We start from the raw sequence: 17,483 nt of genomic DNA, 5'->3' as shown, positions 1-17,483 counted from the left end.
CCTAACCACACGACGTCGGTTTAGCCTGTTAGTACTTCAATCTACAACAAACAATAAGGGACCATTGTTAAGCTTACAGAAGCTAGAACTCAACACAAATGAGCGACTAGATCATCTACAAAATTTTGGACATCACCTCCCCTTATTCTTTTCACTTTCCTCAAATCAACAAACAAGACCAACATGTCGAGAATGTCAACAAACATATATATCAATATCTAACCTCATAATCATTACAATACACTACCAAAACAGTCCACACCATCTTACCCAACAACCAAGTTCTAACTTGCACTTTCCAAGCCCTCTCTTCTTCCAAATACAACTTGCACTTTCCAAGCCTTCTCCTCTTCCAAACACATCAACCACAATAGCAATAGTATTCTTAAGTTATTTCTACTGATTTCCAGCCATAAAACATCAAGAATTCAACTCCAAAATAGTCCAGCAACTACAACACTTCAACATGAAGTTCAACTTACTTCACAAGTTTCCTTTATCAAATCAACTAGATATACATAGATGATCTTAAATACATATAGGAGAAGTTAAACCTTACCTTGGCATCAAGAATACTCATCCAACTAAGTTTTACTTCAATCTCAAATAAGCTTTTTACCCCAAACAACAAACTAGAGAGATAACTAGGTGATCTCGATCTTCCAAAAGAGAAATCGCCTTACCAACTTGTGGATTTGGTCTTGAACCCTAGGATAACTTTGAGAGAGATCTTGGGATGATATTTTGGGCTCTTTCACATTGCAATAGAGAGAGAGGGATTATGAATTGTTTTCTAAGTGAAATTGAGATATATCTATGTTTATATGACCCCACTAATGGGCTTGGGAAGATGGGTCTTGGGCTGCCCCAATACTTGCCCATCTCTATCATTTTCCATTCCATTTTAATTTTATCCACAAGCTCTAAGTAAGTGTGATGCACCTACTTGTCACCTACTTAATCAAGTAGGTGATTCATGTTGGTCCATTTTCTATTTTGAAACATGTGTCTCATCCTTATTAAATAATTTAGACATGTGTCGAGTAGCTCAAGCAAGTAGGACGAAAAGTAAGTTGGTAAAGCAAGCATGTCGGGTAAGCAAGCAGCTCATTTTTATTTGTCCAAAATCTCCTTTCTCACATTTAAGTGCATTCGTCCTCAACCTAGTCGTTTGTATGTTGAACGAAAATACGGGATGTAATATCATTAGATCACTTTATATACTTTCAAATAGAATCTCATTTCTGAGCTTACATCACTTGACTTACGGCGTACTTTCATGTACAAAAACATGGGGTGTAACAGTATCGGTGGCACTCCCGGGATTTGGTCGACCCTGGAGTTATAGGTCTCTACTTGTTTGTCGTTGGCTTCGATTTTCTTTTCTCCCGATTCTACCCATTTTGTCAGTTACTCAAGCATCTTTATTATCTCGGGGTTGGTCTCAGGTTCTGCTTCACCCGACCTTGCTATGGCCGGTTCATTTCTGCGAGCGTTTTCCTCGGACAATTCAGGCTCAACTCTTCTGAGGGCTCGACTTTGGTTCTGCAACTGGGCTATCGCTGTCTGTTGAGCCTATAACATTTCGAAGATCACACGCAAGTTGATCCCATCACCTTCGTCATCGTGTGTACTCCAGGCTATCAACCGGGCTCCCTCGCGAATGCTGTTTTCGGGGTCACTAGGTAAGTTTGCTTCGATAGTCACGTGTGAGTTAGCATCGATTGGATCAGCGACTGGGACTCCGTTGGGGTCAGCAGGGGACACCTCGTTGCTGGGTACCACGTTGTTGTTTTTGCCATGGCGGCCGGACTCAGCATCCACGTTTAAATGGGTAGATTGGGAGTTCGATATTTTTAATTTGACCTGAAATTAAAAGCTCAAAGAACAAGTGTAAAATAGTGTGTGTTATGAAAATTTGTATCAAATTGCCACTATTATTCTTATCCCCACGGTGGGCGTCAAATTGTTTACCCTAAAAAATGGATAATTAAATTTATAAGTAATTTTAAGGATACGTGGGTTAATTCAATACAAATGATAAATTGCGTTAGATTAAACAGATAAAGGATGGTAATAAATTGTCAAACCAATCAAGAGGAGTGATCCCAGACTTAGTAACAGCTTAATGAAATGACTGCCTTCGATCCCAGGCTCACATTATTGAAGAATTGATGAACAAAAGTAAGAACTTTGAATAACACGGAAAATAAAAATATATTACCTTGATATACGTGTTACAGTGTGCCTAATGAATAATCAGACCCCCTTCATATAGTAGGGGAGTTTTACCCTAAGTGCAATTCCATAAAAGGTAAAAATCTTTCGTTTAACTAATCACCGATTTTTTGCCGATACGTGCCGAGATTCACGCAGTGACATTCGACTGGTCACGGATATCACGGCCTTTTGTTGGTCATGCTCGATTATCTGGTAATGATCTCCGAGATATTTTGGATTCGAACTGATCATGGGGTCGTGGCTCCGATACTCCCGAGGGCAGGCATTTTACCCAGACCCCGGCTCGAGGGGCTCGTTGCCTCGATTCCGGTCCCTTACAGTCACGCCTCTTCCTCCGTTTACTTCATCAAAAATCGAGACGTCTCATGGGCTCGATTTTACTTGTACACAGTAATGTCACATTTGAGTTGACGTGATGCTACAACTTAAACCACAAACCATAATAACCAGACGAAACTTAGATTGCATTGGCACCGGCTAGTTTGATAAAATTGTATATACCTATGTTGAATTTTCTTAAATTATGTTAAATATAAGATCCTGCTACCCGCAATCACAAACTAAACAAAGGTGTCATGGTTGAGAGACCTTTGAAAGCTTTTTTGTGTAAGCCCCAAGTTCAAATTTATGTTAATCTTTATTTGGCTCCCTTTTTTGTGCTTTTTATTTCCTTTTGTATCATACGTTTCCCTTTTCAGTTATCTCTCAATTTCCTTTTTTTTCTTTTCTTATTTTCTTATTTTCTCTTTTCTTGATTCTATTAGTTTTTCTGTGACTTCTAGCGAATTCAAAATAGAGACTCCAAAATTTTAAAATCCCATAAATATAAGTATTTCTCTTAATCTCAAATTTACGAGTTTTCTTCTTTCAAAATCGAAAGACTTGGGTCTCAATAAATTTGTAACTAGTTCAATGGAAATCTCCTTACTATTAAATTATGATAAAATTTTGTAAATATTGCTTAGAAAAAACATGAAATTTATGATTTTGATTAGTGAGAATTTATATTTCATCTAATTCTAGATTTACTTATATATGAGGGGGTAATTTACCAATTGAAAATGTTTTTTTTTTATTTTTCTTGTTCTAATGGGTGTAATTATTAAATTGAAGATATTATTCTACTTGCGCAAACTTATTTTAAATATACCAAAAAAAAAGTAATTTTTCTAGTGAACGTGTTGATTTTACTTGTGTTGTTAATAATAAAGGTATGATTTCGGTATAAAATGCTAATTACATTTGTCTTGATATTTGAGATATAATTTTCACCCGTGTAAATAAAAAACGCCTATTAAGTTGACCCGAATAATCTCAAAAGAGACGGAACCGAACCGAGTATACATTCCTAACAATCTCTATATTAATCATTAGAAGGTGTATATTAAAGAAATTTATGGCACCCGCCATCTTTAAATCCTAGATCCGCCTCTAAATTTGCATGTAAAATTTCAAGATTAGGAGAGGTTGTTTTCAAACTTCCGTCTTTCTTCATTAACGGAGGAGGAAATTTTCAAGCATTTTGCTGGCTTATGGATTACGTATCTCGAGTTGCAGTACTTCTCAATTTCTTCAGGAGTTCTTCCTGGGATTCTTCCAGCAATTAATGACCACCTAAGGAACCATAATAATTTTTAATTAACGTAAAAAATGAACAGAATTAAATATTGGAATAATTACAAGTTATAGAAAAGAAGAAAACATAAAACACACAGAGAGATTCAGATTATGTACGTACCGCTGCCCAACCAAGTTAAACATTTTTGCAATGAGCATTTCCTCATCTTCTGAAAATTGAAGTTTAGAGGTTTCTTCGGTGGTGGTCTCTACATGCAAAAGAACATGAATTCATAAATATCATTTGTCATATTCACAAGCGGATGTAGAGTATATAGTATTTTGGAATCCAAAAGTCTAGCAAAGGAAAATATTTGTTATTTGTGCCATTTAAGTATAGTTACATTGATGTACGGAATTATATCATAAAGTTGCTTCTAAAGCTCTAATTCTGAAGGTAGGGGCCGGGTAAGGTAACATACACATTATCATTAAGATAACCACATCAATCATCATCAACCCTTCTTGTAACATTCCGGGCGAATCTTTCATCGACAAAATACGGGAGAGATATTGGATATATAAGTAAACAAGTCTTGGACCCTAATAACGTATTTTTAAGACGTGCGGGTCTAGTCCCAAAGCAGACAATATCACTAACCGGTTGGGCTGTTACATATGGTATCAGAACCACTCCGCATGCAATCTTGAACGATGGTGCGGCAAACCTCAGCGAGCTGAGTCCCTAAGGGGGTGTATGTGACACCCTAGATGAATCTCACATCGACAAAATACGGAAGAAATGTTGGGTATATAAGCAAACAAGCCTTAGATTATAGTGACGCATTTTAAAGCCGTGCTCGTCTAAGCCGAAGCGGGCATATCACTAATGTGCTGGGCTGTTACAATCAGCATAACTCTTTTGCTTGGAGGGCATTGTACGCGGCCACTCTTGATTCAATTTCACTTTCTCCAAAACATCATGATTCAAATCATTGCCCAACAACTTAGCCTCACCAAGCTTAAATCAACCAACCAGAAAATAACATCGCCTCCCATGTAATGTGTAACAGAGAAAATATCAAATATGGAGCTATGAGCTAGCACCTCTCTCCTCTCAAACGATAATGAAAAGTGTACTTATTATAATTGTGCTCTAAATTCCTTAAAATAAACTGACAAGCAGAAAGAGAAAGAGCTTTTGCTAGAAAAACAAGTACTATGAAAAGTTACCAGCTGAGACCACGCAGGCATTATTTGATGTGCTCGATTGTTCATCTGCCATTAGAATAGCTAGAAATGGAGGAGTAAAGAAGAGTAGAAATAACAAGCTTGAATAGGTACATTATGTATATATAGAAATAGAAGAGCAAAAAGAATCTAAAAGAAGGGGTCCTCGTGGGTGGTTCTGATTTTGCAAGAGACTGAGAGTTCAGTGAATATAAAAAACGACAAAAAATAAGAAGAATGGTAGTTACAGAGAAGTGTGTGGTGGTCCAATAAATTGGGGTAGGTGGATACATAAAATCAAAGGGTTAGTTGGAAATTCTTTGTGGAGATTTTCACCAAACAAAAAGCGTTACTACTAGCTAACTAGTTCTCAATGTCAAAATTATTTTTGTTTTGACTTAACTTTTTGATTTACAAGACGAGTTAAAACACAACTTAATACCCCTTATTTATTGGATATCATTATAGGTTAATAACAATTTCATTTATACCTTCTACAGTATTTTTTTTATGACGGGGTAATAGTCAGGGGCGGATCTAGAGCAAACGTTATGGGTTCTCGTAAACCCAGTAACTTTTACATAAATTTTGTATTTGAACTAAAAAATTCATTAAAATTATAAGAATATTTAACTTGGAACCCAGTTCGTTGGTCCAGTTATCATGCAGATTAACTTGAGATTGATATAGGAACTCATAAGCTTAAAATTCTGGATCAGCCTCTGGTAATAGTGATATTGAAGACATAATTAGTAAGTAATGTGTTATCTTGAATAACTTAAATTTTTAAATGAGGTTCTTGTTACGAGTCTCATCGGCGTCCATTATCCAAAAGAATTTTTACATGCTTGGCACATGAAAAAGAACAAGACCTACATATGAATGGATGTGTTAAAGACAAAATTCTAAAGAAATACTATCTATTTAATATAGGCAAAATACATAATTTACTCATCGACCTTACAGCGAAATCTCTGTTACACACCTCACGTTCACGGAAAATCTTTTACATACCTTTCAAAAGTGTGTCTAAGACACACCACTTTTGTGCTTGATCAATTTTTTAGATAACATGAAAGTCACGCCCTAATAAGGTCGTGACACATGTCATTGACTCTAAAAAGGAAAAAATATTAAAAATTACAATTAAAACTGATCTTCTTCATCTTCCCATTTTCTATCTTAAGCACCATTGTTGCTTCTACCATAGTTGTTTGTGAGAAAGTTTTCAACAACATCAAAATTCAATCACACTATCTAAACAACTAGTCGAAAATAATCGAGCAACAAATTGAATTCAACAACCCAATAATCAACAAGACCCAATTGAATTTTCAAGCTTTTTTTAATCCCCAACAATGGTGGATTCTAGATTTTTTTTACCAAACCTTCAATACTACTGTTAAACCTTTTAAATCTATCACAAATAAATGGTTTCACAAAATTTGGACAATAAACCAACAAAAATCGCTCAATTTTAGATCTTAAATTTTATGTTCTTTCAAAAATTCTATTTGGGGAAGAAGATGAGGGGGAGGGTGGTCTGAGGAAGAAGACCAGAGGGAGGGGGAGGGGTTCATGTGGGGAAAGAAGACAAAAAATATGAGTTTTTACGGGTTTTACGTGCTTTTTTTGTGTGTAAACACCCAAGTGTTATCTGGTCAAAAGCAGTGTGTCTTAGGCACACTTTTAAAAGGTTGAGTGTGTAAAAAGTTTCTCGTGAAAGAGAGGTGTGTAACAGAGATTTCGCTGAAAGGTTGATGGGTAAACTATGTATTTAGCCATTTAATATATATAGCTTAAACTTTTTGATAAAATGGCCATACAGATAAACACTTAAAGAGATTGGATTATACTTGTTTCAGGAGACTTATTCAAATCTAAACACAGTAAAAACTAACTAAATGATAACTCTAATCTATAAGTTACTTTAATATCTATATAATCTAAAGGATAAACACAAACGACAAATACTAATTCTAAATGATATTACTATCTGTTAACAAGAACAGATTATGCCAATAATACACTTAAACAAGTTACCATTCAACATAATGACATAGATCATTAGCCATATACTAATAGGCATAAATATAAAGTCAGGAAATAGTGATTCTTTTTTATGTTACTAATTAACATAGGCTGTTGTCTCAACATGCTTCCCTACTAACAGACCCTTTAAAAACATAGACGAAATCCCCATTTTCAACACCATGCCAACGAAGACTACAACTATCCCTCATAATTCTTTGTTTGTGTATGAAAATATATTCATCCATAGGCAGAATTTTTCGATCCAATAATAGTTGTCTCAAATTATTAACAGTACCCAAATCACTCATTTCCACTGGAATTTTTGCTGCATTTAGCAAACTAGACGAAGTTTGCACCACTAGACTCAGTCCTCTTGAAGGTGGATCAGTAACCATTCGCGACATAGTCTTTAAAAATACAATTATTTCTGAAAATTCTTGAACCCCATATTCAATTAAACTCCGATAATCATCGTTTAATTCATTTCCAGAGAAGTAAAGAGCCATTCTCCTTATTGGGGTTCCATCAATTATGTGAATTTTTTCTTTTAGGCTTCGGACAGTTTCAGTCCTGTCAATGTCTATGTTGATTTTTCTAGCTGAAATGTTCACAATAATTTGGAATTTTCCAATCTGTTGTAAGGATGTTTCTGCAATAGTAGTACTATTTTGGAATATAGTTAGATGGATTTTTGTACCTTGAGTAATTATTGGATAACCTTGGATGTATAGTCCATCCAATAATTCAAATCCAAAAACTGAGAGATTTTGGGAAGCCACTGGCACACCTAAGAGGTTTTCTATTTTTTGTTTTGTTTCAAGAATTGACTCTTGTGGGCTTACTTCTATAGAAAATTCACTTTCACCCATAACAATGGTGATATTCATCATTGTACGAACTGATTGTTGAAAGTAAAGTGATTGGAGAAAAATAAATGAAAGTACATGTGTTGTGTATTTGCATTGTTCAAGAAATTGGATGAAATATATATCGAAAGATCATGTAGGAAGAATGAGAATTACTTTTTGCATGTCCTATCGTGCGAAAAGAGTTTACATTATGTGCATTGCGAGGGTATAAAAAAATTTTACCATTAGATTAGTTGATTTTTAGCAACATATAAATCTTGATTGTAAGTTTGATATGATAACCTAAAAAATAAAATAATAATATATTGTAACAAGTTAAATTAACTGATGGTGTAAAAATTATTTACACTATCGAAATGGTATTCTACTGTGGTGCATTTACTTATTGACATGAAGCATGCGTAAATATAGACATGCAAAATTTACCTACACGGCAGGTGAATGCAGCCCTTTCATGTATGTTCACAAATATTTCCTGATTTGTCAAATTGAAGTCATGTTAGAAAATGGTTTTGACCCCTGTTTAGAGAAATTTCCAAAGGTAATTAACTTATCATTAATTGGTTTGGGTGAGGGAGAAAATGAGACATCAGAATAATATATTTTAATATTCAACGGAATTTAGTAGTGAAGAAACGCCTCAAAGCTCTTGCAAAGGAGTATTTCTCTTCCTTCGAAATTTGAAAACATGACTGCATTAAGCAAATGCCATGCAGTAACAGCCCGGGGGGAGGGAGGGGGGGGTAACACATCAAGATTTTGATGTGAATCTTGATGTGGACGGTTATAATAGAAAAGATTTGATCTTTTTACCTAATTCACCTAAAAACAACTAACCAATTGACTAGTCTTTTACTTTTGTATGTCACTCTAAATCTGCTTATTTTGATAAATATTTTTTTTAAAAGTGTTTTTCAAATAAGTACTTTTGTAAAGAAATAATTTGTGTTTGACTAATTAATCTGAAAAATACTTTGGAGCAATAATTTGTGTTTGGCCAAGATTTTTAAAAAGTACTTTTTAGTATCAAATTATGAATAAGGACATGAATAAATTTACTTAATACTTAATATTGTATAAATAAATAATTAATCTCAACTATTTATTATTAAAGATAATAATTAAGTTTTTTCATTTTTATTTAAGTAAAACATGAAATTAAAAAGTACTTTAATTCTTTCGAGATGATTTAAATATATCAAAAAATAATTCAACAAATATAAAAGCATTCATCCCAAAAGTCACCATATATTAGAAAGTTATCCTAAAAATAAAATAAAAATATTTATACATTAGGAGAGTTCGATAATATAATCTCTAATTCTAAGTGTTAGGTTTAAAATAAGTAAGTTATTTTGGTATATATCATATTTTACTAAGAATATTTTTGGTAAGAAGAAAAATCAAAACTGCTTCTGCCTTCTCGGATAAATTACTTTTTTCTGTTTTTCTAAAAATACTTCTGTTTCTACTTCTTAATTCCCAAAAACACCTTCCCCAAAGCTTGGCCAAACACGTGAAGTTGGGGGAAAAAGTACTTTTTGAGAAGAAAAAAAAAAACAACAACTTTTGGTTGTCACATAACGTTGTCTACTTTTATTTATAGAAAACGTTCTAAAGCACAACAGATAAAAAAAGATCGAAAAGTTTGAGCTTCACTTTAATTTTTGAGACTTTTTTGCAATAATTGTATTGTAATGACCCGATCGGTCGTCTTGAGAATAGTAGCCCCGAATCTCTATTTATTGCTCCCTTTATTTCATTTTGTGGTTACGTAACTTGCCAGGAGGATTTATTTTTGGTTTCGGAGTGTTGTGGGACACAATCCCTAAAATGGAAGTTTAAGTCGTAGGAATCGACCGTAGGTTGAATTATGTGAAGACGACTCCAAAATAGATTTTCGACAGTTCTCATAGCTCCGTAGGGTGATTTTGGTCTTAGGAGAGTGTTAGGATGTTGAATTGGAGGTCCGTAGGTCATTTTAGCGTCAATTGGCGAAAGTTGAAAAATTGGATAAATTTTGAAAAGTTTGACTGGGAGTGGACCTTTTGATATCCGGGTTGGATTTCGATTCTGAAAGTTGGAGTAGGTCCGTAATGTCAATTATGACTTGTGTACAAAATTTGAGGTCAATCAGACTTGATTTGATAGGTTTCGGCGTCGGATGTAGAAGTTTGAAGTTCTAAAGTTCATTAGGCTTGAATCGATGCGCAATTCGTATTTTTAGCGTTGTTTGATGTGATCTAAAGGCTCGACTAAATCCATATGATGATTTAGTACTTGTTGGTAAGTTTGGTTGAGGTCACGGGGGTCTCGGGTGGATTCCGGATGGTTAACGGAGCAAATTGGACTTGGAGCATAGCTGAAGCTTTGTTGTGTCTGGTGCAATCGCACCTGCACATTTTGGGCCGCAAGTGCGGTACCACAGAAGCGGCCTTCGAGCAGCATAAGCGGAATGGGGACTGTCTAGCTGAGCGGCAGATGCGGTCATGGCCCCGCGGAAGTGAGAAAAAGGGGCGCATATGCGAAAGGAACACAGGTGCGATGGGGAGTTCCGCACCTGCGGTTGCGCAGATGCGAGGGTGAAGACCACAAAAGCGGAAGCCCAGCTCCAGTGGCTCACCGCAGAAGCGAAATTTTGGTCACTTCTTCAACACCGCAAATGCGATTAAGTATCCGCATAAGTGGAAGTGCTGGACAAAAAGTTAAATCAAGGGTTCGTGATTCTTATCATTATTGGACATTCTGAGCTCGGGTTTGGCGATTTTTGAGAGCATTTTTGAAAGATTTCTTGAGGTAAGTCCCTTGTGCTTATTTTTGAGCAATAATCTTATTTTTTCATTGCTTTTTCCACTTAGATTGTGTGTGTTTAAGGTTGAATTTGGGAGTTTGAGGCTATGAATTTGGAGGGTTTAATTTGGGGTTTGGAGTGGCAACTTGGTGTCGGATTTTGGTAACTTTGGTATGGGTGAACTCGATATCGAATGGGTATTCGTATTTTGTGACTTTTACCTGATTTTGAGACGTGGGCTCGAGTCGACGTTTTGAGGCGATTTTTTGATTCTTTGCTAAAGCCGTAGATTAATAGTTAAATTAGTTTCTTGTAGTTGTATTCATGGTATGTAATTACTTTTGGCTTGTTTTGGACCATTCGGAGTCGGAAAATCGAGGGAAAGGCATCCTTATCGATTGATTGAGCGAGATTTGAGGTAAGTGACTTGTCTAACTTTGTGTGGGAGAAATCCCCTTAGGATTTGGTACTATTGTAATAATTTGTGATATGTGAGCATCATGTACGCGAGGTGACGAGTGCGTAAACTGGCTAAATATGGAAATTTTCGGTTCATGCTGAGTTGTCTTCTTTTAAATTCCTTAACTGAGTTGCCTTAGCATATGTAGTGATCATGTTTAGCCTTGTATCGCATGTCTACGTGCCTTAAGTCTTACTTGTAATTTGTGCAACATGCTTAGTTGAATTACTTGTTGTTCCTTCGGTTACATGCTGCATATTTATTTTGGGACTACGAGACGGTTCCTCGGGAGATCCCCCTTGTACTGCATATTTACTTTGGGACTACGAGGCGATTCATCTGGAGATCCCCATGTACTGCATATTTACTTTGGGACTACGAGGCGGTTCCTCGGGAGATCCCCATGTACTGCATATTTACTTTGGGACTATAAGACGGTTCTTCGGGAGATCCCCTTGTACTGCATATTTACATTGGGACTACGAGGCATTTACTCGGGAGATCCTTTTGTCTTGCATATTTAGTTTGGGACTACGAGGCGGTACCTCGGGAGATCCTCCTGTCTTGCAAATTTACTTTGAGACTACGAGGCGGTACCTCGGGAGATCCCCCCTGTCGTACATATTTATACTTGGGACTACGAGGCGGTACCTCGGGAGCTCCCCTGTTGTTACCTCTATTTGTTGTGCTGTTATTTTTTGGAACTTCTCATTAATTAAACTCTCAGTCATTTCAAAATATTATTATATCTTTTGCCTTACTTTCCTTTTAAACTAGTAGGGCCCTGACTTAGACCCCGTCACTACTCTACTGAGGTTAGGCTTGACACTTACTGGGTACCATTGTGGTGTACTCATACTACACTTCTGTACGTCTTTTTATGCAGATCCAGATTCTTCCTACCAGACCATATACTAGTGAGCTGGACTGTACGTGGAGACTTCAAGGTATATCTGCCAGCGTCCGCAGACATCGGAATCCCCCTCTATCCTTATTATGTTGTTTCTTTATTCCCTTTAAACTTTGATGTATAGATACACTTACTACTTTTTCTTAGAAGCTTGTGACTTATTTTCACCGAGTTTTGGGAGTTGTAATTATTGATTTGCAGTTGTATATTTATTTCATGTGTTGAGATTGGAGATCAGTTTATTATTCATTTATTCTGCAAAGTGTTAGACTTACCTAGTGTTAGAGACTAAGTGTCATCACGATATCCTACGGAGGAGAATTGGGGTCGTGACATCTCTCCTTTATCATGTTATTGTATGACACAAAAGTCAAAATATAGGCCCCTCGTTATCTTTAGACAAATACTTTAGTAAACAGTACTTCTCTTCATAATCGTGCCGAATCAAAATGAATAATTGTTTGAAACCGAAAGAATAACTTTTTTTTATTTGTTGATCTTTAGACATGACTGTGGTAACATAATATTTCACCTTGTTTTTGCTAAAATATAATCAAGTACAATAGAAAAGTAATCACATCCTAAAACTAACAAACCAAAAGATAACCCTTTGCATATCAGGAGGCTGGTGTTCCTCAAAGATAATTTGGGGTACTTTAAAATAGAAAAGGAAAAAAGAAATAGAAATAGAGAAACAATTTCAATCATTCACTTTCAATGACAACTGAGAGTTTACCTAATTAAGAAACTAATCAGACACAGCCTGGAAATTAAAACGCCACAAATACAACAGTTGGCAAAAGGACTGGGACAACAAGGAAGAAAGAAAAAGTGAAATACTTCTTAGCACTTTATTCTTTGTTTTAATCACATAAATAAATTAAAGATCTATTAGACGTCTTTTATTAGCCATGCACATTGTTATATGCCCAAGAGAATAGCCTATAGTCATAAATATGCAAAAGATAAAGCCAAATTGTAGATTATTGATCTATCGCTTTAATCAAAAGAATCCTAATAGTTACTGTATTAATTACTACTTGCTCGCTGGAAAGTTAAATAGGAAATGCAAAATAAATTATAAAATTTATCATTAAGAGTTTTCTTTATGTCTTCATATTCTCAAAAGCACTTTCTTTTACAGCTGCGATTTCTGATGTTAGAAGCAATTGAACTTTGAAGAGAGAAAAAAAGATCTTTTAATTTTTCCCATTGAGCCACGATCAACTGATATTTTTCCAATTTGAAGGAATAAAACTAAATTAAAGAAATAGAAAGAAGAATACAGAGGAATAAAAGGTGACAAAAGGAATTGTTTAAATTGCCTATAGGTTTAGACCCCTTTGAGGTGCACATGCATCTACAACAAGCTCAACTATCGACTTCATCCAAATAAATACACGAGGAAATAGCGATTTTTATTTATGTTGTTTGGACTCTTTAAAATTATTGTTAAACTCGAATCAAATTCTCCAAAAATATTATTATTTGAACGATCCGATATATACTTAGTGCATGTTTTAAGAGTTCGAACTACATAGCTTCCTATTCTTTAACCACGAGGCATATCAATATCCAATTATTACAATTTACAAGTCTTTCGTTTAATAATTTCTTGGTAGCAGTACTAGCGTAACGAATGAAGCCAAGTTTCAATTTTCTTCCAAGCCAAGTGTGTTAGGAGTATTTTTCCTAATGTACTCGTATACAGACACAACGCAAATTTATAATTATTACTTAAGACGGCATATACTTAAAAAATAAGGGTTATATCTGTAGAAAACTCAATATATATATATATACCTTCGACAGAGTACGCTATCAATAAAATTTAAATAAAAAGTTCGAAGAACAATTTTGGAGGAGCTAGCAAGGGAATAATTTGTTTTACCGCAAAGTTAAAGTAGCAGGAATCTTGATCTTAGCTTTAAGTACAGATTGAGAAATTATTGAGGGCCTTGCCCATTGTCGTCTCAAATATACAACGAACAAAATAAATATCTTGAGCATAAGGACAGTCAGACAGACATTGGGATGCTTCTCTAGAGAAAGGGAAGAACACTTCTAAGGTTTTAATAATTATAATTAAGGATTTAAAACATTATAAAGAATGCTTACATTATGGGTGTATTTTAATTTACTGTGTTACGTAATTAATTACAGTATTTACGGATGGTTATAGTTATTTTTTAGGTGAGAGTATAAACTTCCCTTTACACTGTCAATATATAAAACTTAAACTCATTCGTCAATGTAAAACGACGTATTAATTAATTACTGCAGGCTTTGTCCCTATATTACATTGTGCTGTTTATACCAAATACCTGATACAAACTGAATACATCAGAAATAAAACAATTAGCAGAACAGCTCCACCAATTAATTTATTTGTGGTTTCACAAAGATATGCCAAAAACATATACATGAGCTGTCAAGATTGACATGGTAGCAGGTATTCAAGTTTTTAATTATTGAAATAACTTGTACCTCGCATGCATCCACCCTCATAAACATCCATATCTTTGTAGGAGCAGGTGACCAAGAATTAATAGATTTTTAAAAAAGCAGCAAATAAAGAACGATAATTTTTTTGTTTAATTTTTAAGTGTACTCTCACTGCTGGCAAAAATTTAAAGGAAGACGAAGAGGGGGTTGTTTATGTATCAAAAAGGGTCGGTCAACGTAAATAGGATATACAGTCATACATCTCTGTAACAGCATCCCTATATAACAACACTTCTCTATAGAAGCCAAGCTTTTTCGGAACCAATTTTTTTTTATATTATAATATATGTTTTGTATAACAACATTTCGCTATAACATCCAAAAATATTCGGAACAAACGAGGCTGTTATAGAGAAGTTTGACCGTATACATAAATCTCCGAATGAGTCCAATACGAAACAGTCTATAACCAAACCATTTTCTATTGTTATAAAGATTTGAGATTTTAATAAAATAATTACATGTTAGTTATTAGCTTGATGACCAAGTCGGGAAGTTGCCTATAAATTTGCTAGGATGCAATAGGAGTTGATGTGTGTAGAGAAACACATTAAAGAAAAGAAAGGTTTCTTTGAAACAGAGAAACAATGGCTTCATTTGGCTATTTGAGTATTCTGGTATTATGTATCCTTGGATTTGTAAGCTCTGGACATGCTCAATTACAACTTAATTTCTATGCCAAGAGCTGTCCAAATGCAGAGAAAATCATTAAAGACTTTGTCCAAAAGCAAGTTCCAAAGGCTCCAAATACTGCAGCTGCCATACTCAGAATGCATTTCCATGATTGCTTTGTTAGGGTAAGTATAGTATGATTAATTTGCCCTGTTTCACTTACATAATTGCTTTATATACTTAATTAATGTGCTTTGTTCTGATTCTTTTGTCTTCTCTGTTTTGTTCTTTGCAGGGTTGTGATGGATCTGTACTTCTTAATTTCACTTCAAGTACAGGAAACCAAACTGAAAAACAAGCTAATCCTAATCTAACATTGAGAGGCTTCTCCTTCATTGATGCTGTGAAGAGACTAGTTGAAGCTGAATGCCCTGGAGTTGTCTCTTGTGCTGATATTATTGCCTTAGTTGCTAGAGATGCAGTTGTAGTCACAGTAAGTACAAAACTTGAAGAAATTAACAAAATACTCTCTTCTAGAACCATCAGACCCCACCGGTGAGAATATATTGCGTATGTTATTGTTGTTCTACTCTCTTCTTGAACTCCAGACCCCACCCGTGAGAATATACGGGGTCTGTTGTTATTGTTGTACTCTCTTCTTAAACCCTCAGACCCCACCTGTAGGAATATAGTGGGTCTGTTGTTATCGTTGTACTCTCTTCTTGAACCATTTTCTATAGCTATTAATTATCTTCTTGGCATAATAGGGAGGTCCTTTTTGGAATGTGCCAACTGGTAGAAGAGATGGAAGAATATCAAATGTTTCAGAAGCCAATGCTGATATCCCAGCTCCAACTAGTAACTTCACTAGACTACAACAATCTTTTGCGAAAAAGGGTCTTGATCTGAACGACTTGGTCTTATTATCTGGTATGCACTGTATATAATATTCTTACATCATCAGGTTAAGTTACACCCGCAATAACATATAACTTGTTTTTATTGTAGGTGCACACACCATTGGAGTTTCTCATTGCTCCTCGTTTTCGGAGCGTCTATACAATTTCACAGGGACTCTTGGTACACAAGATCCATCTCTAGACAGCGAATATGCAGATAATCTCAAGTCCAGAAAATGCAAGTCAATTAACGATAATACCACTATAGTTGAGATGGATCCAGGTAGTTTCAAGACATTTGATCTTAGCTATTACAAGCTTCTGCTCAAAAGGAGAGGCCTATTCCAATCTGATGCAGCTTTAACAAAACGTACCACAACGAAGTCATTTATCGAACACCTTGTCGAGGGATCACTCAAAGAATTCTACAGTGAATTTGCTAAGGCAATGGAGAAAATGGGGAGAGTTGAAGTTAAAACAGGCAGTGCTGGTGAAATCAGGAAGCAATGTGCATTTGTGAATAGTTAAAAGTTCACTTTTCTTTATTATTTCAAGTTTAAATTAATGATTTTGTGAATGTATTTGTTTGTTTCCTCTGAGTGAATAGTTTGGTGTAATATGTATCATTATTCATGTACTTCTATATTTACTTTATCTTAATTTTGCAACTTGCTGTGTTCTAGCAATAAAAATAAAAATAGTAATGAAATTGAAAAGGTGGGAATCTTTCCTAGCTGGGGTATTGTCTTTATAACATATATCTCCTTTAACCTTTAAATTGTTAACATTAAAATAAAGGAAACAAAAGTTAAATTCCAGTGAAATTAGTACTACTAAAGTACTTTATTCTACTTAAGATTCTCAGAAGTTGCCAAAACATCCATCTATTTAGTATATATACTTTTTTTTGGGCAAATTAAGTAAGAAAATATTAAAATAAGCAATGGATACGTGTTCTTTTCCTCGCTTAAACTTTTCCTGGAAACACTGAAGATGCTTGTAATTTGTATATATGAAAACGGAAAAATTAAAATACTTATAAAGAGAAAGATGGCAAAGCTTGTAAACATGTACTTCAAGCGTATAAGCAATACCTTTTAACATTTGAGAATTCCCAATCTACTAAGAGCCCGTTTGGACATAAGAAATTTTTTCTTTTTTTTCAAAAAAAATTTACTTTTTTTCGAAATCAGCGTTTGTTCATAAAATTTTTAATTTTCACTTTAAAATGTATTTTGAAAATTTTCGAAAATTTGAAAAACTCCAAAAAGTTATTTTTCAAAATTTTCGCTCAAATCACTCAAAAAAATTCAAAAATAACCCAAAATTATATTCATGTCCAAACACAACTCTAAATTTCAAATACCATTTTCAT

The 17,483-nt window shown here is 34.8% G+C and overlaps 3 protein-coding genes across 3 annotated transcripts; 1 reads left to right on the top strand and 2 right to left on the bottom strand.

Moving 5' to 3' along the window:
* Positions 1 to 1,220: 1,220 nt before the first annotated feature.
* On the bottom strand, positions 1,221 to 5,194 carry LOC107807565 (MYB-like transcription factor ETC2). The gene is made up of 3 exons (XM_016631974.2): positions 5,032 to 5,194; positions 3,980 to 4,067; positions 1,221 to 3,855 (listed from the first exon to the last, which is right to left on the bottom strand). Exons 1-3 carry the CDS (start codon positions 5,081 to 5,083, stop codon positions 3,699 to 3,701), a joined length of 297 nt encoding a protein of 98 aa, XP_016487460.1. The 5' UTR covers positions 5,084 to 5,194; the 3' UTR covers positions 1,221 to 3,698.
* A 1,984-nt stretch (positions 5,195 to 7,178) lies between these two features.
* Positions 7,179 to 7,949, bottom strand: LOC142167855 (polyubiquitin-like). The gene has a single exon (XM_075228058.1). It carries the CDS (start codon positions 7,947 to 7,949, stop codon positions 7,179 to 7,181), a length of 771 nt encoding a protein of 256 aa, XP_075084159.1.
* Positions 7,950 to 15,118: 7,169 nt separating this feature from the next.
* Positions 15,119 to 16,776, top strand: LOC107807567 (peroxidase 3). The gene is made up of 4 exons (XM_016631978.2): positions 15,119 to 15,394; positions 15,505 to 15,702; positions 15,977 to 16,139; positions 16,218 to 16,776. The coding sequence occupies exons 1-4, from the start codon at positions 15,185 to 15,187 to the stop codon at positions 16,634 to 16,636; spliced, it is 990 nt and encodes a 329-aa protein (XP_016487464.1). The 5' UTR covers positions 15,119 to 15,184; the 3' UTR covers positions 16,637 to 16,776.
* Positions 16,777 to 17,483: the final 707 nt, after the last annotated feature.

This window comes from Nicotiana tabacum, chromosome 2 (assembly GCF_000715075.1).
Source record: "Nicotiana tabacum cultivar K326 chromosome 2, ASM71507v2, whole genome shotgun sequence".
Lineage (NCBI taxonomy): Eukaryota > Viridiplantae > Streptophyta > Magnoliopsida > Solanales > Solanaceae > Nicotiana > Nicotiana tabacum.
This window is presented reverse-complemented; position numbering and strand designations above follow the sequence as displayed.

Excerpts from the sequence above, each read along its gene's own strand:
- LOC107807567 (XM_016631978.2), top strand. The coding sequence starts at position 15,185 with ATGGCTTCATTTGGCTATTTGAGTATTCTGGTATTATGTATCCTTGGA. Across the intron at positions 15,395-15,504 it reads TCCATGATTGCTTTGTTAGG|GGTTGTGATGGATCTGTACT; the intron begins GTAAGTATAGTA and ends TGTTCTTTGCAG. Across the intron at positions 16,140-16,217 it reads CGACTTGGTCTTATTATCTG|GTGCACACACCATTGGAGTT; the intron begins GTATGCACTGTA and ends TTTTTATTGTAG.
- LOC107807565 (XM_016631974.2), bottom strand. The coding sequence starts at position 5,083 with ATGGCAGATGAACAATCGAGCACATCAAATAATGCCTGCGTGGTCTCA. Across the intron at positions 4,068-5,031 it reads TGCCTGCGTGGTCTCAGCTG|AGACCACCACCGAAGAAACC; the intron begins GTAACTTTTCAT and ends TTTTGCATGTAG. Across the intron at positions 3,856-3,979 it reads TTTAACTTGGTTGGGCAGCG|GTGGTCATTAATTGCTGGAA; the intron begins GTACGTACATAA and ends ATGGTTCCTTAG.
- LOC142167855 (XM_075228058.1), bottom strand. The coding sequence starts at position 7,949 with ATGAATATCACCATTGTTATGGGTGAAAGTGAATTTTCTATAGAAGTA.